The 27,523-nt window shown below is 49.9% G+C and overlaps 1 protein-coding gene and 1 long non-coding RNA gene across 6 annotated transcripts in view; one reads left to right on the forward strand and one right to left on the reverse strand.

The window, feature by feature from the left end:
• PLEKHM2 (pleckstrin homology and RUN domain containing M2) overlaps positions 1–26,058 on the reverse strand; it is a 55,444-nt gene extending 29,386 nt beyond the window's left edge. For 3 of the 5 annotated variants that reach the window (XR_003725019.2, XM_028839336.2, XM_028839331.2), the window contains exon 1: positions 21,732–22,015. Coding sequence is in view for 2 of the 5 variants with exons in the window: in XM_028839336.2 (XP_028695169.2) it covers positions 21,732–21,791 (60 nt within the window). In the remaining 3 variants the exon portion in view is untranslated. Of the gene's footprint in view, positions 1–21,731; positions 22,016–25,256 lie in introns of those variants that run through there. The other 2 variants (XM_077973410.1, XM_077973405.1) reach the window with 1 other exon arrangement.
• On the forward strand, positions 22,107–25,476 carry LOC144336120 (uncharacterized). The gene is made up of 2 exons (XR_013407578.1): positions 22,107–22,160; positions 22,486–25,476. It is a non-coding gene; the product is annotated as an uncharacterized LOC144336120 (long non-coding RNA).
• Positions 26,059–27,523: the final 1,465 nt, after the last annotated feature.

Below are 27,523 nucleotides of genomic sequence, written 5' to 3' on the forward strand. Positions count from 1 at the left end.
TATAAACCATGAGAACTCAAAGCCCATGGTAGACTTGAGCTGTGTCTTCTGCAGTTCTGCTTCTTGGAAGACAGACCAAGGAGAGTGGCCAGGCTGGCTTCTCTACCAAGAGCCCTTGCGGGTACGCTCTCTGTCCTTTGGCCCCACACTGGCATCTCCTGAGTGAGGATGTGTCTTGTTCGGTTTTAAAAAAGCTGCAGCTGCTCCAGGAGGGGCTTTCCCCACTTCTGGGAAGAAGTTCATCCTGCTGATCAGACTGCCAAGTGGTTCTGAGTGTCTCCTTCCTGTTCATGTGGATTTTGGAAAAAGGCAGAAAATCTCAGAAATCGTGGGAGTCTGGGGCAGGGTGGCTAGGGGGCCACCTCCAAGTTTTGTGTGTAAAGTTTTATTGGAACACAGCCACTCCCATCGGCTCATGTGTCACCGGTGGCTGCTTTTGGGCTATGACAGCAAGTGGAGCAGTGTTTTTAGAAACAGGTCTCACTTTGTTGCCCAGGCTGGAGTGCAGTAGTACAGTCACAGCTCACTGCAGCCTCAACCTACCGGGCTCAGGTGATCCTCCCAGCTCAGCCTCCCAAATAGCTGAGGCCACAGGTGTGTACCACCACACCTGGCTAATTTTTTTTTTTTTTTGTTTTTTTTTGTAGAGATGGAGTTTTGCTATGTTGTCTAGACTGGTCTTCAACTCCTGCACTCAAGTGATCCTCCTGTCTCAGCCTCTCAAATTCTAGGGATTACAGGCATGAGCCATGGTGTCCAGCCCAACACCTACACTTTAAGCACTCTTTTTTTTTTTTTTTTGAGACAGAGTCTCTCTCAGAGACCGCGTGGCCTGTACAGCCTGAACTATTTAGCACCCGGCTCTTTACAGAAGAAGCTTGCTGGCCCTCGGTCTGAAGCCTGGAGCAGAGGTGGCAAGGAATGCACACTTGTGATAGGCTTGGCTGAGGAGCTGCCTCTTGTTCAAAGCTCAGTTCAGCAGTGGCCAGAAGGGGAGGCTCAAGCCGTGAAGGGTCACATATTTCAACACACAGTTACTGAGCGCCTGCTATGCACATATCAGACACGGTGGCGGAGATGAATTAGTGCAAATATGTAACATGGCATCAGGGAGTAGTAAGTGCTATAAAAAAATGAAGCAGGATGTGGAAATCTGTTATAAATACAGAGTCCACAGAGGGAAAAAAATAAATATGGAAGCCGGGCACCGTGGCTCACGCCTGTTATGCTAGCACTTTGGGAGGCTGAGGCAGTTGGATCACCTGAGGTTAGGAGTTCGAGACCAGCCTGACCAACGTGGTGAAACCCTATTTCTATTAAAAATACAAAAAATTAGCCAGGCGTGGTGGTGCACACCTGTAATCCCAGTTACTCAGGAGGCTGAGGCAGGAGAATGGCTTGAACCTGGGAGGCTGAGGTTGCAGTGAGCCGAGATCGTGCCACTGCACTCCAGCCTGGGCAACAAGAGCATTACTCCGTCTCAAAAGATAATAATCAAAACAAACAAACAAACAAATAAGGAACCAAGAAGATCTCCCTGAGGAAATGACTATTGTGGCATCCAGGGGGAAAGTATTCCAGTTAGAGGAACAGCAGGGGCAACAGTGAGAAGCCTGGTGTGGCTGGAGCTCAGGGAGTGAGGGGGTGAGCAGCATGAGATGACGTCAAGAAGGCAGCTGAGGGCCCGATCACGCACAGCCACAGAGGCCGTGCAAGGGGCTTTGTGTTTCATTACCAGTTTGATGGGAAGCTGTTGGAAGGTTGAGAACAGGGAAGTACATAACCCGACGTCACTGTTACGAAGCTGCTACAGCTTCTTGCTTGTTTTTGAGACAGGGTCTCGCTCTGTCGCCCAGGCTGGAGTGCAATGGCGCAATCTTGGCTCGCTGCAGCCTCTGCCTCAATTGATCCTCCCACTTCAGCCTCCCGAGTAGGTGGTACTGAAGGTGTGCGACACCACAGCAGGCTAGTTTTTATATTTTTTGTAGAGATGGGGTCTCATCATGTTGCTCAGATCGGTCTTGAACTCCTGGGTCAAGCAATCCACCCACCTCAGCCTCCCAAAGTGCTGGGATTACAGGCATGAACCACCATGTCCGACCTTGCCATAGCTTCTATATGGTGAGCAGACAGACTATGAAAGGCCAGGGTGGAGGCAGAGGCTGGTTAGGAGGCTAGTAGCCCCACTGATGGGAAAATGGGGACTGGGAGCTGGTACAGTGTGGAGGACTGGAGAAGGTGTCATATGTAGGGTCTGAAGGCAGAGCCCCAGGGATTTAGTGATGGATTAAATGTCGGGCATGAGGGAAACGGAGGAGCCAGCAACAGTTCTGAGGTGTGGTCTGAGCAGGAGAACGGCAGCCGTTTCTGGATCGGGTGGAGTTCAGCTCTGGCATGGTAAGTTCAGAACACCTATCCAATATCTATGTGGAGGCCGGGCATGGTGGCTCATGCCTGTAATCCCAGCACTTTGGGAGGCCGAGGTGGGTAGACTGCCTGAGGTCAGGAGTTCGAGACCAGCCTGGGCAACATGGCAAAACCCTGTCTCCAGCAAAAATACAAAAAATTAGTCAAACATGATGGCATGATACACCTGTAGTCCCAGCTACTTGGGAGGCTGAAGTGGGAGAATTGCTTGAGTCTGGGAGGTAGAAGTTGCAGTGAGCCAAGATCGCACCACTGCACTTCCTCCTGGGTGACAGAGTAAGACCCATCTCAAAAAAAAAAAAAGATATCTACTTGGAGACATCAAGGAGACAGCTATGGAAATGGATCTGAAGTTCAGGGTGAGGTGGGCGCCGCCAGCCTTTGGATGACACTGAAAGCCATGAGTGTGCAGCAAGAAGAACGTCTGAGTACTGAGCCGCCAGGGCTGCGTTAGAACAGGGGTCCTCACCCACGCAGCACAACAATGCCCAGGCCCCTTTCCAGACCAGTGACATCAGAAACCCTGGAGTCAGGGCACAGGAAGCAGCACTGTAACACTCCAGCTAATCCTGATGCCCGGCCCGGGCTGAGGATCACTGTCTCAGACCACGAAGGCACAGCCAGCGAGGTGGGCAGAAAACCTGGGCAGTAAACCTGGGCAGTGTGTGCTCCAGAACCCGAGTGAGGAAAGTTTCCCAAGGGCAGGCGTGGTAAGTCGCCAGGGTCGTGGCAGCAGGGGCCTAAAAGGGAGGTGCTGCGACCGTAAGGAAAGCACATGGGTGCAGGGGCAGGGGCATCAGCCTGATGGGCGCTCATCACGGAGGGCAGGAGCTTGCGTGGATCCTGCATCAGCAAATGAGGCGTTTAAACATGACAGTGAAGAGGCAGCTGGGACTCGAAAACATAGCAAGTATTTGACGATAATGAGGAAAAGTTATTGTGAATTTTTTGTAATATTGGGTCATGTGAGAAAAGAATCCTCATTTTTGAACAATATGTACTGAAATATTTATGGATGTCTGGAAATCTGTTTCAAAATAATAGAGGGCTGGTGGTATAGATTGTCCAGTGATGGTAAGAGCTGAACATGGGGCTTCAGTATGCCATTCTGCCTATTTTGGGTCAGAAGAGGGGGTGAGGGAAGTGGAAGAAGAGGAAAGAGGAAGGAAGGAAGAAGGAAGAAGGAAGAGGGAAGGGAAGGGAAGGAAAGGGAGGAGGAAGGGAGGAAGGGAGGGAGGAAGAGACAGTAAATACAGAAAATCCCTTTGACCAGTTTTGCCAAACAAGTGGCAGGAAAACTGGGGTAAAGAAATAAAAGTCCTTGCCCAGGAAAGACAGGATGGTCCCCCTCTGGCCACAACGGAGAGTCCAGAAGCAGGTGAGCCAGTATGCTCTGTGGTGGGAGGATGAAAAAGTTGTCATCAGAAGAAAATTCAAAAGCAAGCAAGATCGACTGAGAATGAAGAGAGAGATTCAGATTTAAGGTAATTTTCTTTTTAACACGGTGCTTCCCTAAGGTCCATGAACTCTGAAGCCTCTGTCTCAAAGGCATGTTCCCAGACCATGCTCTAGACCTGCTCAGCTACTGTCCTGTCCCTGCTGCTGATTTTTTGGGTGTACTCAGGCACCAGGACCAGGAAGCGCTGGCTCAGCTCATCCTAGACTCTCCCAAAGCCAGGAGCACGGGGCTCCCAGGCGCTCTGGGAAGGCTGGGCGTCACAAGACTGCTTCGGGGAAGTGTGGGTGGTACACTCCAACAAGCCAAGAAATGCCTGACTCAGAGAATTTTAATCAGGGTGAGCCCCACTCTCTGCTCTGAGCTGCCACAGCCTGGCCTTCTCTGTCCCATGTCTCTCTGATCTTCACACACCCACAAAACAATTTCTAGTACTATGGTTGATACGAAGAAATCCTTCCAGACTGGTGTCTAATAATTAACTCAAAGGTGGCTGTGAAAGATGATGAATGGCCAAATGAACACAGCTAATCCCACTACCAACACAGCTAACTGTTTTGTGTTTTTAGTAGAGACAGGGTTTCACCATCTTGGCCAGGATGGTCTTGAACTCCTGGTCTCATGATCCACCTGCCTCGGCCTCCCAAAGTGCTGGGATTACAGGAGTGAGCCACTGCACCGGGCTAATAACACCACATTTTTATGTGATCCAAGGAATAAACCACCACTGCCAACAGCACTTCTGTAGATACTCTCCCCTGCGATCTAAGACAAGGCTGGGTGCTGGCCAGGGCTGAGGAATTTCAGCATTGAAGAGCGGAAGAGCCCTTAGAAACCATTTGGTTAGGAAGCAGAGTTTCCTGGGGACTCCCGTTCAGTAAGAATGCCCTGCCCTGTGTAGAAGGGTGTGTGAAGGGAGCTGGAGTTAAGGAGAGGGAGAGGGAGAAGTTATCAGTGAATGAAACTGACTACTAAATGTAAAGAAAATCAGAAAAATAATCACGTAGCCACAACCCTCATTTTATAGGCAGGGAGACTGGAGCCCAGGGAGACAGGGGCACTTCCTGCACGCCCTAGCTTTGGCCAGTGTCCCACCACTGTACTGCAGTCTTGGCCAGGTGTGCTCACACACAGGGTTAGCTACTTCTGGAGCTCCTTCTGCTTCATTCCACCTGGAGATAAAGCGGTCGGGACATCAGCTGTCACCACCCCAGAAGTGCTCATCCCAGCCTGGGTGACAAAGCGAGACCCTGTCTCTTAAAAAAAAAAAAAGAAACTGAGGAGGGCAGAGCAGCAGGGGCCATGGGCCATCCCCAGGGCTTCTGTGATGGGGCTCTGGAGGATTTAGGGGACCACGTCAGGAATGTCCCAGTTGCTTCCCTCCTAGACAACACGAGATGTCAACAGAGGCTTCAGCTGCTGGGTGTCTGCCGCTTTACCAGCCCCAGGGAACCACAACGCTTCCGATGTACACTGCTAATTTTATTTTTGTTGTTTTTCTTTGAGATGGGGGCTCACTATGTTGCCCAAGCTGGAGTGCAGTGGCTAATCACAGGCATAATCATAGCGCACTACAGTCTCGAACTCCTGGGCTCAAGCAATCCTTCCACCTCAGCCTTCCATGTAGCTGGGACGATAGGTGCACACCACCATGCCTAGCCTACTCTCCTAGAATAATATATTTATGTAATATAATAATAGAAATGGGGTCTCACTATATTGCCCAGGCCGGTCTTGAACTCCTGGGCTCAAGCGATCCTCCCACCTCATCATACTCGGCCCAGTCTCCTATTTATTTGTTTTAATAATAGAGATGGGGTAAAGACACATGCACACATATGTTTATTGTGGCACTATTCACAATAGCAAAGACTTGGAACCAACCCAAATGTCCATCAATGATAGACTGGATTAAGAAAATGTGGCCCATATACACCATGGAATACTATGCAGCCATAAAAAAGGATGAGTTCATGTCCTTTGCAGGGACATGGATGAAGCTGGAAACCATCATTCTGAGCAAACTATCGCAAGGACAGAAAACCACACACTGCATGTTCTCACTCATCGGTGGGAATTGAACAATGAGAACACTTGGACACAGGGCAGGGAACATCACACACCAGGGCCTTTCATGGGGTGGGGGACTGGGGGAGGGATAACATTAGGAGAAATACCTAATGTAAATGACAAGTTAATGGGTGCAGCAAACCAACGTGGCACATGTATACCTATACATGTGTGCACAGGTACCCTAGAACTTAAAGTATAATAAAATAATAATAATTAAAAAATAATAGAGATGATGGGGGTCTCACTATATTGCCCAGGCTGGTCTTGAACTCCTGGGCTCAAGTGATCCTCCTGCCTTGGCCTCCTAAAACCCTGGGATTACAGGCATGAGCCACTGTGTCAAGCCTACTCTCCTAATTTTAAAATTCTTCACCTGAGGTTCCACTGCACCATAGCCTGGAAAGTATTTCATTCTCAATGGCAATCAAATTATAGAGCAAGAGAGCCCAGAAATCACCCCTGCATAAGAACCAATCAGAGATCTTGCAATTCAAAAACGAGGCTAGTTGCTCTATATGAAAAATGTTGGCCGGGAGCAGTGGCTTACACCTATAATCCCAGGACTCTGGGAGGCGAAGGTGGGCACATCACCTGAGGTCAGGAGTTCAAGACCAGCCAGGCCAACATGGTGAAACCCCATCTCTACTAAATATATTAAAAACTAGCCAGGCGTGGTGGTGTGCACCTGTAATCCCAGCTACTTCGGAGGCTGAGACGGGAGAATCGCTTGAACTCAGGAGGCAGAGATTGCAGTGAGCTGAGACTGCACCATTGCACTCCAGCCTAGGAATCAGAGCAAGACTATGTCTCAAAAAAGAAAAAGAAAAATGCTGTTGGCCGGGAGTGGTGGCTCACACCTATAATCCCAGCACTTTGGGAGCCCAAGGCAGGAAGTTCGCTTGAGCCCAGGAGTTCGAGACCAGCCAGGGCAACATAGCAAGACCCCCATCTCTACAAAATACTAAAAAATCAGCCAGGCCTGGTGGCACGCACCTGTAGTCCTAACTACTTGGGATGATGAGGCGGGAGGATTGCTTTAGCCCAGGAGCTTGAGGCTGCAGGGAGTTATGGTTGTGCACTGCAGCCTGGGTGACAGAGCAAGACTCTGTCTCTAAAAATAAATAAATAAATAAAAAGAAAAATGCCGTCCTTCAGCGATGTCTTAGAAGGGCAGTCAAAGCCCCTCGCCAGGAAGGGTGTGTGCCCAGACTGGGTGGCATCCTGGGTCTGGTAAAGTCCCCCAATGTGTGGAGCTGTCAGAAAGGGTTTATCCACTATGGGACTGCGTCGATCTTTAAGCAAGTTTGGTGAAATCAATGCCTCTTAACCATTCATTTGCCACTCAATACAGCAGCCAATTGCACAGGTTTCTTTGCCCACCTCCGAAATCACTTCTGCTGGAGAGCTGGTAGGCTCTCCACTTTACTGGCAGTGCTACTGAAAGATATGCAGGGGGTGACCAGCCTGGGCAACATGGCGAGACCCTGTCTCTACTAAATGTACAAAAAAAAAAAAAAAAAAAAATTAGCTGGGCATGATGGCATACTCCTGTAGTCCCAGCTACTTGGGAGGCAGAGGCTGCAGTGAGCTGTGACTGCACCACTGCATCCCAGGCTGGGTGACAGAGTGAGACCCTGTCTCAAGAAAAAGAAAGACATGCAGGGGGAAAGCTGGAAAAAAGCAGGTACTTGAATTACCTGTGGATTTCATTTTTCTGTGCTTTATTTGTGGTGTAGGAACAATGACAGCTGAAAGTGACTAGCCTACTTGAGCACAGATCTCTAGCATAACTGACAGAACATGGTTTCCAAAAGCAGCTAAATGCTTCCTCTTCCTGGAAGGGGAGTGTGCAAACCTCAAGGCACTATGATTCCTCTGGCTCAGAACTCAGCACAGGGATTGACTTCTTACAGAGGGACCGAGGACTGCTCTTGAGGTGGGGAGAAAACTGCTAAGAGGTTCTGCCGAGGGGCCCCTCAGTGAACACCAGAGACCTAGAAGCCAGCCAATGGCCTGAAAAACAGAGTGCACACGATTCTACTCCATTCTTCTTCTGCTGGGACGGAAGCAGGAGCTGGCAGAGACCCTGAGCTCTGTTTTCTGAGCTCTCCACACTCTGTTGTGTGTGGCACTGGTGGAGGAGAAGGGAGTTTTTCAAAGCCTCATTTTAACCAGGCTTTCAAAGCACGGAAGCTTCAGCTGGTGTGTTCATCTTTCACTTCCCTTTTCCTCTCCTGTGCCTACAACACCACCTCATGAGTGCCTCCCCCACCCTACACCACCACCTCATGAGTGCCTCCATTACCCAGACAACCCAAGTATGACCAAGGGAAATGCTCACCCAGTCACTGTCTAAATCACAATGTTAGGCTGGGGGACCCTGGGGGGACTCTTGCTGCCATTCCAAGGCCCCTGCAATACAGTCAGATATTCTACAGGCTGAAAATGTAAATACAAGGCTAGAAAGCATGATAGACCTTCATGGATTACAAATCCCCACCATAATGGATAATAAAGGACATTAGGGAGGACTTGGGGCGTACACCTATCCCACTGCAATTTGTTTGATGTCTGTCTCCTCTTCCAGAATGTCTGCCCCACGGGGGAAGGAGCTTGGTAGGATTTGCTGTTGATTCCTATGACTAGAAGAGTGCTCAGCACGTAATACTCACTCAACAAATATTTGTGGCCAGGCGCAGCAGCTCACGCCTGTAATCCCAACACTTTGGGAGGCCGAGGTGGGTGGATCACCTGAGGTCAGGAGTTCGAGACCATCTTGACCAATATGATGAAACCCCATCTCTACTAAAAATACAAAAACTAGCCGGGCGTGGTGGCGGGCGCCTATAATCCCAGCTACTCGGGAGGCTGAGTTAGGAGAATTGCTTGAACCCAGGAGGTGGAGGTTGCAGTGAGCCGAGATTGCACCATTGCACTCCAAGTCTGGGCAACAAGAGCAAAACTCAGTCTCAAACAAAACAAAACAAAATTTTAAAAACTAAATATTTGTTAGATGGTTTTATGGAGGACTGGCCCCCAGACTGACCCATGGGGACGTGTTATCTGTTACTTCAAGACCAACACCATGGAGAAGGAAAAGGGTCAGAGAAATGGAAACAGCAAAAGCCAGAAAATGGTTCAAATTCCAGCCCTGCTCCTTGTGAGCTTAATAACCTCTGGCAGTTTATTTCTCTAAACTTCATTCCCTCATGTGTTAAACAGGCACCGGGCGAGTGCAGTGGCTCATGCCTGTAATCCCAGCACTTTGGGAAACCAAGGTGGAGAATGGCTTGAGCCCAGGAGTTTCAGAGCAGCCTAGGCAACATGGCAAAACTCCATCTCTACAAAAAAAAAAAAAAAAAAAAGCAGAAAAAATTAGTTGGACATGGTGGTGCACACCTGTAGTACCAGCTACTCAGGAGGGCTGAGGTGGGGGGATTACTTGATCCTGGGAGGTCGAGGCTGCAGTGAGCCAAGATCACACCACTGCATTCCACCCTGGGTGACAGAGCGAGACCCTGTCTCCAAAAACAAACCCCAAAGCCGGGTGCGGTGGCTCACATCTGTAATCCCAGCGCTTTGGGAGGCCGAGGCGGGCGGATCACCTGAGTTGGAGACCAGCCTGGCCAACAGGGTGAAACCCCATCGCTACTAAAAATACAAAAATTAGCTGGGCATGGTGATGGGCATCTGTAATCCCAGCTACTCTGGAGGCTGAGGCAGGAGAACCGTTTGAACCTGGGAGGCAAAGTTTGCATTGAGCTGAGATGGTATCACTGCACTCCAGCCTGGGCGACAGAGCGAGACTCTGTCCAAAAAAACCTCAAAAAACCCAAAATGCCCCAATATCATGGGCACTGACCCAGGAAACGCATGTAAACATGCCAACTCTAGGGCCTGGCATGCAACAGGTGCCGAATAAACTAAATGTTAAAGATTCTTGTGGTTTTATTACTCCCCTTCCTCTCAACATGTTCAGGACTCTCATGCCTCAGTAGTCTGTGAACACCAAAAACAACTTGGGGCAGAAGTGTGAAAAATGAAGGTTGATTACCCTCAAAAATTAAGTTTAGGCCAGGCGTGGTGGCTCAAGCCTGTAGTCCCAGCACTTTGGGAGGCCGAGACGGGCAGATCACGGGGTCAGGAGATCAAGACCATCCTGGCTAACACGGAGAAACCCCGTCTCTACTAAAAAATACAGAAAAAACTAGCCAGGCGAGGTGGCGGGCGCCTGTAGTCCCAGCTACTCGGGAGGCTGAGGTAGGAGAATGGCGTGAACCCGGGGAGGCGGAGCTTGCAGTGAGCTGAGATCCGGCCACTGCACTCCAGCCTGGGCGACAGAGCAAGGCTCCGTCGCAAAAAAAAAAAAAAAAAAAAAAAAAAATTAAGTTTGGAGATTTTGTGTATTTCAAGCACTCATCAGTTCCTTCCTTGTTCTCGCATAATATTGGGGTTCTCAGAATCTGTTAGTTCCAACTGTTAAATACCGTTATCTGGGGAGGAAGGGAATTATAAGAAACTAATACCTTCTTCCTTATATATTTGTGCAATGTTTGTAGACACTTACAGGCAAAGGAGGAAAAGATAAATTACAAGTACACAGCATAAGGCCAGGTGCGGTGGCTCATGCCTGTAAGCCCAGGACTTTGGGAGGTCAAAGCAGGATCACTTGAAGTCAGGAGTTCAAGACCAGCCTGGCCAATATGATGAAACCCCGTCTCTACTAAAAAATACAAAAATTAGCCCAATGTGGTGGTGCCTGCCTGTAATCCCAGTTACTTGGGAGGCTGAGGCAGGAGAATCACTTGGACCCGGGAGGTGGAGGTTGCAGTGAGCCGAGATCACACCACTGCCCTCCAGCTTGGGCAATAGAGTGAGACTCTGTCTCAAAAAAACAAAACAAAACAAATACACAGCATGGAGGAGAATATCTGTACAGAGGGCCACCTGCTTCACTGGCAAGAGGTCAGGAGAAGCTCTCGGGACCCTGGATGGTTTCAATAACTGATAGATCAATGGCCTAAACTTGAATCTCCAGTGGAAAGGACTCTCCCAGAAATCATCCTTATTCACCTGCCTCAAATGGAAGTTCTAGGACGTCTGCACCTTGAATGAGCAACACCAAGGGGGATAGGGCTGGAAAGGAGACTTCACCCAAACCAACCGGCCCTGCTGCCTGATTTGGACTCTCAAGGAGGAGAGCTCGGGGCCCAGAGTTGCTCGTTCTCTATTGCACGGCAGTTTCCAGATCACAGGCCGAGAAACCTGTTTTTTTTTTTTTTTTTCTGAGATGGAGTCTCGCTCTGTCGCTCAGGCTAGAGTGCAGTGGCACGATCTTGGCTCACTGCAACCTCCGCCTCCTAGGTTCAAGTGATTATCCTGCCTCAGCCTCCCGAGTAGCTGGGATTACATGCATGCGCCACCATGCCCGGCTAATTTTTCTATTTTTAGTAGAGACGGGGGTTCACCATGTTGGTCAAGCTGGTCTCGAACTCCTGACCTCGTGATCCACCCACCTGGGTCTCCCAAAGTGCTGGGATTACAGGCGTGAGCCACCACGCCCGGCCAAGAAATCTGTTTTATCAATAGAGGTGGCAACCCAGAGAGCTTTTTGTCGTGAGAAAAGCTCTATTGCTTCCCTTGGACACAAGGGCACTGCCAGCTCCAGCAGCAACACACTCCTGCCGTGGTGGTGAATCCTGATGCCTGAGATGGGCACTGGAGAATCCTGAGGTAGGAATGACCCAGCCAGGAGCCCCACAGTCCCTGCAAATGCCAGCCTTCTTCTCCCCACAACAGTCACGAACTGAACACCAGCTCTTGCCTTTCCACATTAAGGCTTGTGTGGACCACTCTGCCTCTTACTCAACGTTTCCAGACCTAACATTTGTGTCAGCTGGCAGCAGATTTTTAGTTTTGCTGGGAATTTCTTTTCACACTAGGCTCCAGCTGGATGAGTTCTGAGGGAGAACCACAGGAATCACCACTGCTCCATCTGAAGCTCTGGAGTGCCAGCCATGATGGCAGAGTGACCACAGACAGTCAGCCCCATCTGAACAGACAGCCTGTTACTACCAGATGGCGACCTGTTTCTGTTAAACCCCAGGTGAGTTTCTGCCTGGCCTCAAATCATCACACAGGGCCTTTCAATCTGGATGGGCCTAAGCCATAGCCAATCCATGGAGAGAGCGAGCCCAGGGTGTTCTGTGATGGGATGGAAAGGACCACAGTGTCACAAGGTTTCTAACAGAAACCTGACGTCAGAGAAGCATTTCGTAAAAGGAGAACCATAAGTTAAAAGCAAACGGGCATGGGTCCGGGTGAGGTGGCTCATGCCTGTAATCCCAACAATTCAGGAGGCCGAGGCGGGCGGATCACTTGAGGCCAGGAGTTCGAGACCAGCCTGGCCAACATGGTGAAACCCCATCTCTACTAAAAATACAAAAATTAGCCAGGTGTGGTGGCAGGCACCTGTAATCCCAGCTACTCAGGAGGTTGAGGCAGGAGAACTGCTTGAACCCAGGAGGTGGAGGCTGCAGTGAGCCGAGATCGCGCCACTGCCCTCCAGCCTGGGCAAGGGAGAGAGACTCTGTCTCAAAAAAGAAAAAAAAAAAAATGTGGCTAGGCACAGTGGCTCATGCCTGTAATCCCAGCACTTTGGGAGGCCAAGGCAGGTGGATCACTTGAGGTCAGGAGTTCGAGACCAGCCTGACCAACATGGTGAAACCCCCATCTCTACTAAAAATACAAAATTAGCTGGGCATGGTGGTGCACGCCTATAATCCCAGCTACTTGGGAGGCTGAGGCAGGAGAAATGCTTGAACTGGGGAGAAGGAGGTTGCAGTGAGCTGGGATCATGCCACCATGCTCCAGCCTGAGCAACAAGAGCAAAACTCCATTAAAAAAAAGAAAAAGTGAATGGGCATGGGCACAGTGGCTTGCACCTGTAACCCCACACTTTGGGAGGCTGGGGTGAGAGGAAGGCTTGAGGCCAGGAGCTCAACACCAGCCTGAGCAACACAGGGAAACCCGGTCCCCACACACACACACAAAAACCGAAAAAAGTAAATGGGCAGGGCTCAGAAAAAGCAGTTATCACTTCTCCACTAGTATCTACTCCTGAGCCTGGGTGGAGTTACTCACGGGGTTAGGATCCCTCTGTGCACACCATGGTTTCCGGGTTAGGGACCTTCAGGTCCCTCCCAGGCCTCACCAGATAGCCTCTACTCTGGGAGAGAGGAAAGGAGCAGGGAAATAGCCACTGAGAATTTAGGACCTGGAGGAAGAAGAGGAAGAGGAGCAGGGAGAAGGCACACTGACCTTTAACACTTCAGTTTGTAAAGTGTGTGTGTAGATACTATTTTATGTAAATCTTTATCCTGGTGACTCAGGTCCTTACGGATTTTGAGAACATTTAAAACTCTAAAACTCTTACAAGTTTTTCTGTAAAGCCAGAGAGAAACAAAACTATTGATCTAAACCAAATAGTCAATATAATTTTTACATCTATCTACCTACCAGTCCCTCTCCAGGAATGAGCTACCCCAGCAAATTTTTTTTTTTCTTCCAAGACAGGGTCTCACTGTCACCCAAGCTGGAGTGTAATGGCATGATCCTGGCTCACTGCAGCCTCAACTTTATGGGCTCACGTGACCCTCCTGCTTCCGCCTCCTGAGGAGATGGGACTATAGGCATGTGCCACCATGCTCACCTAATTTTTTATTTTTATTTTTGTAGAGACGGGGTCTCATTATGTTGCACCGGCTGGTCTTGAATTCCTGGACTCAAGTGATCCTCCCACCTCAGCCCCCCAAAGTGCTGGGATTATAATCGTGAGCCACTATGCCCACCACCTCCCCTCTCCACCCCCAGCTAATTGTTATGTACTTGCAGATCTAACCTATCTCAGGAGTAGAAAAATGAGAAAAAGTTCACCATCCAAGGCAGCCTTTTCAACTGCACAGACAGGGTGGGCTGAACAACAGCTGTGGCTCATTCACCAGAGCCAGTAAATCCCGATCCCAGCTGGGGACTGGGAGACTCCTGCTCAAGGCAGTGTGCCTGGCCGGAAATAGAACTTCACTCAGAGCCGACGCGGTGGGGCACTGTCTGTCCAAACCGAAGTGGGTGGGAGACTGAGGCCAGAGAAGGTTGTCAGGACCCAGGAACTGAGCAATGGTTACCCTATTACAATTCACTTACCCCTTTAAAGGGTGGGAGAACAGGGGCAATTACTTTTCATTTTATATAATTCTGAGCTATTTGTGTGTTTTTAAAAACAACTACTTATTTTCTTAGAATAATTTTACGGCCAAGTGCAGTGGCTCATGCCTGTAATCCTAGTACGCAGGCCGAGGTGGGAGGATCACATGAGCTCAGGAGTTCGAGACCAGCCTGGGCAACATAGTGAGACCTTGTCTCCACAAAAAAATAAAATAAAAATTAGCTGGATGGACGTGGTGGCCTACGTCTGTAGTCCCAGCTACTCAGGTGGCTGAGGTGGGAGAATCGCTTGATCCCAGGAGTTGAAGGCTGCAGTGAGCCATGATGGTGCCACTGTACTCCAGCGTGGGCCACAGAGTGAAACCCTATCTCAAACAAACACACACACACAAAGAATCATTTTGCATTCTCTTACCCTACTCGGTGTCCCTTGCAGGTTGCAATGTCATTGCCTTAGGGAATCTTCCCTGATCATCTCCAAAGCAAACTTCCCTGCCAGTTCTTTATCATATTGCTTGAATGCCTTCATAACGTTTACCATGATCTGAAATCATCTCTGTATATGTCTACGAATTTATCACCCTTCTTCTTCTTCTAGAATGTCAGCTCCATGAGGGCAGACACTCATCTGCCTGTTCATAAGAACCTTCCTAGGGCCTATGATGGTGAGGTCCTAAGAAAGGTGCTCACTAAATAGTTTTGAATAACTGAATACACATGATGGGATTTACAAGTGTCCACATTCACTCCGCAAGCCTAATATAACGTGCAAAAACACAGCTACAATAGAGATTTGGTTAACTATAGGACTGGTTGCACCAACTTCTCTAGAAGTAATCCCTGGCCTACCTTGGCAAGGACTTTTTCATATGAACACATGCTGCATATGTGAAATACTGCCTGTGGGCTAAATCCAGCCTGCTACCTATTTTTGTAAATAAAGTTTTATTGGAACAAAGCCACACTCATCCACATTTGGTTGCTTTTGAGCAGAACTGAGCAGTTTCAACAAAGACTATACGGCCTGAAAATATTTACCATGTGGCCTTTTAAGAAAAAGTTTGAGCTTCAAGAAACAGAGCAGTGTAGTATAAGACTCTCACTGAAGCCGGAGGCAGTGGCTCACGTCTGTACTTTGGGAGGCCAAGGTGGGTGTATCACTTGACACTGGGAGTTTGAGACCAGCCTGGCCAACATGGTGAAACCTTGTCTCTACTCAAAATACAAAAATTAGCAGAGTGTGGTGGTCTGTGCCTGTAATCCCAGCTACTCGGAAGGTTGAGGCATGAGAATTTCTTGAACCTGGGAGGAGGGGGTTGCAGTGAGTCAAGATCATGTCACTGTACTCCAGTCTGGGCGACAGAGAAAGACTATCAAAAAAAACCAAAACCAAACAAACAAACAAAAAGCACTCGGCTGGGCGCGGTGGCTCATGTCTGTAATCCCAGCACTTTGGGAGGCCGAGGCAGGCAAAATCGCCTGAGGTAGAGAGTTTGAGGCCAGCCTGGCCGACATGGCAAAACTCCATTTCTACTAAAAATACAAAATCAGCCGGGCTTAGTGGCGCATGCCTGTAATCCCAGATACTGGAGAGGCTGAGGCTCAAGAATCACTTGAACTTGGGAGGCGGAGGTTGCAGTGAGCTGAGATCGTGCCACTGCACTCCAGCCTGGGCAACAAGAGCAAAATTCCGTCTCAAAAAAAAAAAAAAAAAAAAAAACAACACTCACTGAAGACTGCACAAGGGGGAACTGCAGAGTCCACAGAGACGCTTGCAAGTAGTAATGGTGGCTTGGCTTTTACTTAGGCCTCACTGTAAGCAAGGTATTGTGCTAAGTGCTGTAAGGGTGTTCTCTCATATAATCGAATTATCATTATAACATTAGTAGTAGGTTCTCACTGCTGATGCAAACAGTGGTCCAGTCATCTTCCAGGATTGAGATGGTCAGTGACAAACCCGGAAGTCAAACCCAGGCCCAAGTCTGCATACCTCTGAAGCCTGCATTTGTGTCCGCTAGGCTACATGGCTTCCACAGAAAGCACTTTCCAGCCGCATCTTGCAGAACCCTTGGCAATCTTAAGACAGGTCCGTCTTAAGACAGGTCACGCCTGTCCTGGGAAGACGATCTGGAGGGCCCCACTTCCTTGGGAATGCCTCTAGGCTGTTTCTTCTATCTTGAATGCCTGCTTCTTCTCTTTCTCTGAACTCTATCAGTATTTCTTTTTTTTTTTTAGATGAGTTTCGCTCTTGTTGCCCAGGCTGGAGTGCAATCGTGTGATCTCAGCTCACCGCAACCTCTGCCTCCCAGGTTTAAGTGATTCTCCTGCCTCAGCCTCCCGAGTAGCTAGGATTACAGGTATGCGCCACCACGCCTAGCTAATTTTGTATTTTTAATAAAGATGGGGTTTCTCCATGTTGGTCAGGCTGGTCTTGATCTCCCGACCTCAGGTGATCCGCTCACCTTGGCCTCCCAAAGTGCTGGGATTACAGGCGTGAGCCAGCGTGCCTGACCAGGAGGCTGCTTCTTATGGCATGTAGTCTTTGCTCATTCTGCAGGCATACACAGCAGACACACCTGCTCCTCAAAAGCAGAACTTGGGAAAATCACTGCCTGCCTTCCCTCCTCTGGAGAAGATGTTATTTAGTAGAATCACATGCAGATTCAAAAATGCCAAAGCTGTCGTTGACTTGGACATTTCTCTTTAACTATTAACAAATCAGCAACCATTTATTGGCAGCATCTTGGATGTTTCTGCTACTAGCTCCCTTTCGAGAACTGAATACGGAATTGAATTTGCTTTCTATTGTTATCATTTCCTTTTTTTTTTTTTTTTTTGAGACAGAGTCTCCCTCTGTCACCCATGCTGGAGTGTAGTGGCGTGATCTCAGTTCACTGCAACCTCCACCTCCACGGTTCAAGTGCTTCTCTGCCTCAGCCTCCCAAGTAGCTGGGACTACACGCATGCACCACCACGCCTGGCTAATTTCTGTATTTTTGGTAGAGATGGGGTTTCACCATGTTGGCCAGGCTGGTCTCGAACGTCTGGCCTCAAGTTATCCGTCCACCTTGGCCTCCCAAAGTGCTGGGATTACAGGCGTGAGCCACCATGCCCGGCCTGTGTTATCACTTTCATTTAATCATGTTAATTATTAAACTCTCCAGTTCTCTCTAACTCCCAGAAATTCTGTGTCCATATCAGAACACAGGTTGCCTTGGATTCAGATGGATTAATAGCTGTTTCACCTGTCTAGTGTTACAATGGGTATTCACCATCACAAAATCTAAGCGTGAAAATAGCTGAACTCAACAATACTCCTTGGGGATAGTGGTTGCTTTGAGGGTGTAGTTTCTGGGAGGGGGAACGAGGGGGCTTTCTGGGATAATGGTCATGTTCTGTTTCTTGGTCAGGGTGCTGGATAGGCAGGTGTTTTCACTTGTGAGAACTCATTAAGTGAGCTGTCCACTCAGGACCTGTGCACTTTCCTGCAGGCATGCTTCATTTTCACAAAAAGTTCTAAAATACTCTTTGCAAACACAGAAATACACAACGGAGCTTTCCTTGCAGAAATAACGCATCTCATTTTTTTCATGTAAAATCCTTATAAAAGGACCAGTAAGACCATTTACTGGTGGTAGGATGGAAGAAAAAAGGCAAAGCAACTCTCAAGGTGTTACATAAACACATTTAGGTGAGACAGGCATTCAAGGACAAATCTGACCCCAAGACTGCTGTCCTCAATGTTTACTGCTAGGGCCAAACTAACAGGTTCCTAGTAAAGCAGACAGTCTGATTCAGAAAACCAAATGTAATTTATGATGCAAGAATCATATCACAGTTGTCTCAAACAAAGACACAGAGGAAGTGGCTACCAAGAACAAATGGTGTTGTAGAACGACCTTTAGGTGGCGAGGCACTTGAGCCATCTTCAAGCCTTGTAAAATTGAGGAATGGGCTCTTCCACAAAGAAAAAATCTACCAGTTAGGACTGGGTCAGGCCGGGCGCGGTGGCTCAAGCCTGTAATCCCAGCACTTTGGGAGGCCGAGACGGGCGGATCACGAGGTCAGGAGATCGAGACCATCCTGGCTAACACGGTGAAACCCCGTCTCTACTAAAAAAAATAGAAAAAACTAGCCGGGCGAGGTGGCGGGCGCCTGTAGTCCCAGCTACTCGGGAGGCTGAGGCAGGAGAATAGCGTGAACCCAGGAGGCGGAGCTTGCAGTGACCTGAGATCCGGCCACTGCAGTCCAGCCTGGGCGACAGAGCCAGACTCCCTCTCAAAAAAAAAAAAAAAAAAAAAAAAAAAGACTGGGTCAGGATCCATGCTAAACACTCTACATATGTTTATTAAAACTTCACCACGCCTGTAATCCCAGCACTTTGAGAGGCTGAGGCAGGCGGATCACAAGGTCGGGAGATGGAGACCATCCTGGCTAACATGGTGAAACCCCGTCTCTACTAAAAATACAAAAAAATGGCCGGGCGCGGTGGCTCAAGCCTGTAATCCCAGCACTTTGGGAGGCCGAGACGGGCGGATCACGAGGTCAGGAGATCGAGACCATCCTGGCTAACACGGTGAAACCCCGTCTCTACTAAAAAGTACAAAAAACTAGCTGGGCCAGGTGGCGGGCGCCTGTAGTCCCAGCTACTCGGGAGGCTGAGCCAGGAGAATGGCGTAAACCCGGGAGGCGGAGCTTGCAGTGAGCAGAGATCCGGCCACCGCACTCCAGCCTGGGTGACAGAGCGAGACTCCGTCTCAAAAAAAAATAAATAAATAAAAATACAAAAAAATTAGCCGGGTGTGGTGGCGGGCGCCTGTAGTCCCAGCTACTCCGGAGGCTGAGGTAGGAGAGTGGCGTGAACCCGGGAGGCCGAGCCTACAGTAAGCTGAGATTGCGCCACTGCACTCCAGCCTGGGTGACAGAGCAAGACTCCTGTCTCAAAAAAAAAAAAAAAAAAAAAAAAAAGGCCGGGCGCAGTGGCTCACGCCTGTAATCCCAACACTCTGGGAGGCCGCGGCAGGCAGATCACAAGGTCAGGAGTTCAAGACCAGCCTGGCCAATATGGTGAAACCCTGTCTCTACTAAAAATACAAAAAAAATTAGCCGGGCATGGTGGCACACACCTGTAATCCCAGGCTACTCAGGAGGCTGAGGCAGGAGAATTGCTTGAACCTGGGAGGCGGAGGTTGTAGTGAGCCGAGATTGCGCTACTGCACTCCAGCCTGGGCAACAACGTGAGACTTCGTCTCAAAAAAAAAAAAAAAAAATCACAACACAGCCCGGCCAATATGGTGAAATCCCGTCTCTGCAAAAACACAAAAATTAGTCGGGTGCGGTGGCTCACACCTGTAATCCCAGCACTTTGGGAGGCCAAGGCAGGCAGATCACTTGAGTTCAGGAGTTCCAAGACCAGCCTGGTCAACATGGTGAAACTCCATCTCCACTAAAAACACAAAAATTAGCCAGGCAAGGTGGCGCACGCCTGTAATCCCAAGCTACCCAGGAGGCCGAAGCAGGAGAATCACTTGAACCTGGGAGGTAGAGGTTGTAGTGAGCTGAGATCACACCACTGGAGATCACACCTCCAGCCTAGGAAAGAGAGCAAGACACTGTCTCAAAAACAAACAAAACAACAACAACAAAAAACACTTCACAACAACCCTAATTTTATCCCTGCTTTATAGATGAAGAAACTGGGGCATGGAGAGGTTAATAAGCCTGACCAAAGTTACAGGGTTATTAATATGGCAGGGTGGGGATTCAATCGGGCAGCTAGACTCCAGAATCCATTCTCCTAACGATGATGCTGACCATGGCTTTGGTTGTGATACACCCAGGGATGGGTTTGCAGTTTCTAGTGTGTGACATTTTCTGGGGTGCATTCCAGCTCAATAAAGTGTCCTTGTCCAAACACCTAAAATTATATGCATCTTAGCAAACACACCTAACTCTCATAAGTGACAGCCTGATTTACAGAGTGAATCTCTGCCTTCAAAAGACTCATGCTTATACATGTGACTGGGTGCTCCATGTCTACCACCTCTCCATCACGGACTTTCTCCATTCATTTGTTTGAAATAAAAAGACAAATGCCGGGCCTACCTGAAGCCACAATCAGCCCAGATTAGATTAGAAAGGTCACCTGTGTTCCTTTCTCTTCCATTAGGAAAGATGTATTGTTTCTCAACAAAGTATTTGCTCATCCTGCCCTCCTTGAGTAAGCAAAAATCATACCACATTACATTAGCAAAGCTCAGTAAAACTACATAAAACTCTTGTATCTCAGCAATGTTACTTTAGTTGTGCTTTTAAACGAACGTTTTTAGTAAGGGCAATTTGAGAATCTGTTTTATTTTTAAGTCACATTTATCTTTATAAAAGGTAAAATAGCTTGCCTGTGTTGCTTTTGAGGAGAAGTGGGAAAACAGACAATTATTTCAATATGATGGTTGATCTAATTATCTTCATTTTGCTTCTTCAAGTAAAATAAGCTGCTGAGTCCCTCACCCAAGCCATTTTCTTTTTCTTTTTCTTTTTCTTTTTTTTTTTCAGTTTCTGAGACTATCTGGTGAGCCAGGAATTCAAATTACAGAGGGGGGGGGGAGAGAGAGGGGAAGAGAGAGAGAGAGAGAGAGAGAGAGAGAGAGAGAGAGAGAGAGAGAGAGAGAGAGAAATCCATTCTGATTTGGCCATTGAGGTTTTCAGTGAAGATGGATTCTTTTAAAATTATTATTATTTTATTTTTACATCCAGCCCAACAATGTCAGAATATGGATTCTACCTTCTAGCACGAGACCCTTTTGCGGATATGCCAACTTCATCACAAATACATGCCCTTGACAGGTATGTACTCATTTCTACCTGGAATTGTGACAGTGATGTTTACTGCGGCAAGCCCCACAGCAAGGTGTCTGTGGTGTCACCCGGTTCCTCGGTTCCGCATCCAAAATGCAATCCCCAGGTACTTCAGCTTCTTATAATCAAAGCCTCCAGTGAACCTCTTCAAAGCTACCATCCTTGAGCAAGATTATTCAGGGGACTTCCCAGGAGCAGAGGCAATGTCGCCAGGACCCAAGCCCGGGGAAAGTTAAGTTGCTTGTCACTGGTCTCCACCCTGACTGCCAGACCCTGGGCGACGCCAGCCTCGCAGTGGGACCCGGGGATGCAGCGGATTCCGCAGGAAGCTGCATAGGGCTCCTTCAGGAGCTGCCGGGGGCGCCGCTGCCCCAGTGGGGGACCGGAGGGTCGCTGACCCCTCTCTGGGAGGGCAGGGCCCCGGGCCAGGTTTGGGGAAGCTCCGAGGATGCTGACCTAACTTTGTTCTTTAAAAATAGCTCCGAGGCCGCGGCGCTCACGTGAGCGGCCCCGCTTCCCCTCCACCGGCCCGGTGCTCCCGGCCGCTCGTCGCCCCCCGGGTCGCGGAGGGGAAGGGCGGGGGGCCCGAGTCCCGGCGGCAGGTGGGACCCCGGCCCGGGCAAGCGCCGACGGAGGGCGTTGGGGGAGCGGCGGGGAAGGGGCCCCGGCCGGGAGGGAGGCCGGCCGCGCTCACCTTCTTCACCGACAGCGAGATGTTCTCCAGGATCCGGTCCTTCACCTCCCGCGGCTCCATGGCGCTGCCACCGTCGCCGCCGCTGCCGCCGCCCCGCCGCCTCTTCCCGCGCCGGGGGCCGGGGGCCGCCGCCAACCGCTGCCGCCGGCCGTACGGGGGCTCCGTCGTGCCGGCCGCGGGGCCCGGCGCCCGCCGCCCGGCCCTCGCCTCGCCCGGGCCCTCGCTCCACTGCGGCCCGGCGGCTCCGGAGCGCGGCCGGCGGGGAAGGAGGCCGCGGGCTGTGCGCGGCGGCGGCGGCAGGAACTGATGTCAGGCGGGGCGGCGCCAGGGCCCGCCTGCGCCTGGGGACTCCGGGGACCCGGAGACCCGCACAGACCCTGGGCGCGGCCCTCCCCAGAGACCCCGAGACCCGCCCCCAGCCCTCCTCAGGCCACAGACTCTCCCCGGGTCCCCAGAGACACCCTCAGACCCCGGAGATCTCGTGCCGGGGACCCCGGCCCTCCTCAGAGACCCTCCCCAAGCCCTCCTCAGCCCACAGATTCCCTCAGGGACCCCAGAGACACTCTCAGACCCCAGGGACTCAGGAGACCCCGACCCCACCTGCCCAGGACACCGACCCTCCCCACCAGCCCTCCTCAGGCCATAGACTACCCCCCCGGGACCTCAGAGACACTCTCAGATTCCAGGGACTCCGGAGACCCCAGTCCCACCTGCTGGGGACCCCCACAGACCCTGGGCCCCCAGCCCTCCTCAGCAACCCCCACAGACCCCGAGGCGCTGGCCCGCCTCAGAGACCCCGAGACCCTCCCCACAGCCCTCCTCAGCCCACAGGCTCCCGCCTCAAAACCCCAAAGACTTCCACAGCCCCAAGGACTCTGGAGACTCCGACCCCACAGGCCAGAGACCTCCACAGACCCGAGACCTCCACAGACCCCGAGACCCTGGCCCTCCTCAGAGACTCCAGAGACACCCACAGACCCTGGGCCCCCTCCTGCCGGTCCTCTTTAGTCCACAGACCCTCCTCCCTCGCGGGGGGCCCCACCCCTCCTCGGAGACCCCAGTGCACCTCACTAACTCTGGCCAGGGACCCCGAGACCCTCTCAGCCCACAAGCCCCACTTATCTTCCTCCCCTTCCTCAGCCCAGCCATCCCCTCAATGCGCAGACCCAGGCCCCCTGGCTTTGGCAGCCTGAAGGACCCAGCACCCCCACCGGGTCAGCCTAGACTCCAGCCCCCAGCCCTCCCCAGCCTCTCCCCTCCTCAGTGCCTCAACTTAAAGGCCCAGTCTTACATTTGAGGCCCCTGGTGCTCCTCCCCACCCCCTAAACACACCCTCTTCACCTTCAGCCCCAACACGGTTCCCACTCCTTATCCTTATCCCTCTTCTTCAGCCCCACATATCGCGAGGGCCTCAACTCCCTCAGCCCCTGAAGCCCACCATAACAACTCTGTGTTCCCACACACCCTCCTCAAATCCATCTCATAAAGCCCCTGCACTTAGAGCTCTCAGTCTCCTACCTGGCTCTCTCCCCTCCCTAGGTTCCCAAATAAATATATCCTGACACATCGATTAGTCCCTCCTTTTTATTCTCAGACACCCCAATTCTCAACTCTGGTTCCCTGGTCTTCCCTCTTCTCTGCTCAGGCCACCCCATCCCTGAAGTCCCCTTAGCATCTGAAATACTGATTCATTGCTTATCTCAGTGGAACCCCACAAGCCTCCAAAGGTTGCTCCCCACCCCTCGGTTTCCTAAGGAGAGACCTAAGATAGTGTTACCTTTTTTTTTTTTTTTTTTTTTCTCTGAGACAGAGCCTTGCTCTGTTCCCCAGGCTAGAGTGCAGTGATGCGATATCGGCTCACTGCAACCTCTGCTTCCCAGGTTTAAGCGATTCTCCTGCTTCAGCCTCCTGAGTAGCTGGGACTACAGGCGCGCGTGCCACCACACCCAGCTCATTTTTTTTTTTTTTTTTTTTTTTTTTTTTTGAGGCAGAGTCTTGCTCTGTTCCCCAGGTCGGAGTGCAGTGGCACAATCTCGGCTCACTGCAACCTCCGCCTCCCAGGTTCAAGTGATTCTCCTGTCTCAGCTTCCTGAGTGCTGAGATTACAGGCGCCCGCCACCATGCCTGGCTAATTTTTTGTATTTTAGTAGAGACGGGGTTTTGCCAGGTTGGCCAGGCTTGTCTGGAACTCCTGACCTCAGTTGATCCACCCGCCTCGGCCTCCCAAAATGCTGGAATTACAGGTGTGAGCCACCACGCCCTGCTGGTACTTTGTTTTTATATGACTACATCAGGGGACAAAATGAACTCAGGAAAAGGAAAAGAAAACAATTACCTGAGAAGCTGGGGTTGCCGCATATCATTACCACCCCAGGACCTAGGACAAGAGTTCCTAACAGTAAATACGAGTGTCGACAACAGTGAATGTTAAGTGTTTAGTGTTAACTATGTGTCATGCACTGAACTCAGTGCTTTCTGTACACTGGTCTCGTGTATCCTCATGGAACGATTCTTGTACAGATAAAGAAATTAAGGGATAGGATTTAGGTACTTTGCTGAAAATCATACAGCAAGTGGTGGAGCCCAAATGCCAACCCAGGAATCTGACTCCAGAAGTCATTTGTATCCTTTTCTGGGCCAAGGAGCCCTTTACAGTTTTGAATGCTATTCTAGGAGACAACCCCACGGGGGCTGGGTCTAACCCTTTAGGGAAAAAAGTGAAGTTTATACTAACTACACCCAGGACATTTTCTTTTTTTTAAAAAAAAAATATATATTTATTTGTTTGTTTATTTATTTATTTATTTTGTCGCCCAGGCTGGAGTGCAGTGGCATGATCTCAGCTCACTGCAACCTTGCCTCCCGGGTTCAAGCAATTCTCTGCCTCAGCCTCCTGAGTAGCTGGGATTACAGGCACCAGCCACCACGCCCGGCTAATTTTTGTATTTTTAGTAGAGATGGGGTTTCACCATGTTGCCCAGGCTGGTCTTGAACTCCTGACCTCAGGTGATCTGCCCGCCTCGGCCTTAAATTATTTTTTAAAGACAGGGTCTCACTCTTTGTCACCCAGGCTGGAGTGCAGTGGTGTGATCATAGCTCACTGCAGCTTGAACTCCCTGGGGAATCCTCCCACGTCAGCCTCCCAAGTAGCTGTGCCACCATGCCCAGTGAATTTTATTTTTTATAGAGACATGGCCTTGCTCTGTTACTCAGGCTGGTCTTGAACTCCTGAGCTCAGGCCATCCTCTTACCTCAACCTCCCAAAGGGCTGGGATTACAGGCATGAGCCATCATGCCCAGCCCAGGGTGTTTTCTTATTTGTACTGAGTTCAGGAAAATAAGAGATAACAGCCTCTTTGGAGTTGTCATCTACCTCTCTTACTCAGAGAGCAGAATAAGAACAGATGAGGGTTGAGACTCCAGTCACTGGATCGGTAGAGAAAAAGTTGAGGACAGAGGACACATTATTTTGAATGAGGAAATAAATAACCAGGTATCTGTGAGTAGAAATAGCCTCCTACTTACCAAAGGTGTTTGTGCAGTCAGAGGCAGCTGGAGTGAATGACTAGTCTAATCGTGCACTTCCTTCCCACTCCATCCTGGCTAGGTGCGTACAGGCCCCAACCTGTTGGATGCAGCTCTGGTTCATGAAAATGCAGTCCCCGTAGTTGACCCAACAAGCTTTGGTATTCTTCTCTGCTGTTGAATAGCAGGCCATCTTCTGCTGAGCACTGTCTTCTGCTGGGCACCTCCTCACTAGGAATGGCTGTTCATGGCTTGGACACAGGGTACACTCAATGGATATTTTTATTCCTTGGCTGTATACCCGGGGTGATCCACTTAGTCTGTGACGTAAGAAGGTGGTGGCATTTCTACCCTATTGTTTTCATCTTCATGCATTGGGAGATGGTCACGTTCAGCATTTTACAACATTCAGAGGAACGTAAGGTCTCACTGTCTACCAAATTCCTAAGGTTTGCATAGGTGAGCTGGTAGAACAGACATTGTTATCTAACAAGACTTCTTGCAGGAAAGAGGGAGAGGTCAAATGTGCATTCATGCGCAGCTAATTGCTCCTTGTCCAGCATTCAAATATGGAATCCATTCTGCGTGTCAAACACAGGGCGAGCCGGGCGTGGTGGTGCCCGTCTATAGCCTCAGCTGCTTCGGAGGCTGAAGAGGGAGGGTCTCTTGAGCTCACGTGGCTGCACTCCAGCCTGGGTGACAGAGTGAGACTTCATCTCTAAGAAAACCCCAAAAAGCACACAAACAAACAAACAACAACAACAACAACAGGGTGACTCTGAAAAACACAAGGTAACTATTTGTTTTGTTATTGGGAGTCACCTAAGCTGGAAATTGAAGCTCATTCATTTATTGCACAAGACTTTTCTGATCACATGAGAAGTGCACGGGACTCTGAGTCAAAAGGCAACAAGAATCAAAAGCCTCAGCTGATTCATGCTAGGGCCTCAGGCAAGTCACTTTGCCTTAATTTCCAAATCAGTGACCCAGGAAAAATGATTCTATTTTTCTATTCTTATTTTTTTTATTTTTTATTTTTTTTTTCGTTGTTCTTTGAGACAAGAGTCTTACTCTGTCGCCCAGGCTGGAGTGCAGTGGCTCGATCTTGGCTCACTGCAACCTCCGCCTCCTGGGTTCAAGCAATTATCCTGCCTCAGTCTCCCAAGTAGCTGGGATTACAGGTGCCTGTCACTGCACCTGGCTAATTTTTGTATTTTTAGTAGAGATGGGGTTTTATCACTTTGGCCAGGCTGGTCTTGAACTCCTGACCTCGTGATCCACCCACCTCAGCCTCCCAAAGTGCTGGGATTACAGGCCTGAGCCACCGGGCGCCCAGCCTGTTGCTTTTTTTTTTTTTTTGGTCTTTTTTTTTTTTTCCTTTTTTGTGGAGAACGGGGTCTCGCTATATTACCCAGGCAGGTCTTGAACTCCTGGGCTCAAGCTATCCTCCTGCCTCTGCCTCCCTGACAGCTGGGATTACAGGCGTGAGCCACCGCGCCCGGCCCAGCCTGTTGTTTTTTGAGACAGAGTCTCGCTCTGTCACCCAGGCTGGAGTGAAGTGGCGTGATCTCAGCTGACTGCAGCTTCCACCTACTGTCATAGCATTTAGAATACAGTCCATACTCTTTTCTCTGGCTTCCAACGCTGATCTGATCCAGCCTCCCTCCCTGACTCATCTCCTAATCTCTCAGCTGGTGTGTGCCAGCCCCACCAACCTTAATTTCTCAAGCATGCTGGTCTGTTCGCATCCGAGGGCCTCTAGCTATTCACCCAAATCTGCTCTCTCTGACTGGGTGTGATGGCTAACATCTGTAATCCCAGAGCTTTGGGAGGCCAAGGTGGGACGATCACTTGAGCCCAGGAGTTCAAGACCAGCCTGGGCAACAAAGTAAGACCCCCATCTCTACAAAAAATCACAAAATTAGCCAGGCATGGTGATGTGTTCCTGTGATCCCAGCCACATGGGAGGTTGAGGCTGCAGTGAGCCATGTTTGCACCACTGCACTCCAACTTAGGCAACAGAACAAGACCCTGTCTCAAAACAAAAGCCAAACAACAAAAAAACAAAATCTTCTCTCTCTTTACACAGTAATACGGTTGTAACCAGGCACAGTGCTACACTACATTTCCCAGCCTCCTTTGCAACAGACACAGCTATATGATAAAATCCTCTCAAATAGAACATGAACAGAAATGTGATCCATTCCTAGGCTGGGATTCTACACAAATTTCCTCTTCCATGCTGTTTCTTCTTCTATCAGTGGGAT

This window comes from Macaca mulatta, chromosome 1 (assembly GCF_049350105.2).
Source record: "Macaca mulatta isolate MMU2019108-1 chromosome 1, T2T-MMU8v2.0, whole genome shotgun sequence".
NCBI classification, from domain to species: Eukaryota; Metazoa; Chordata; class Mammalia; order Primates; family Cercopithecidae; genus Macaca; species Macaca mulatta.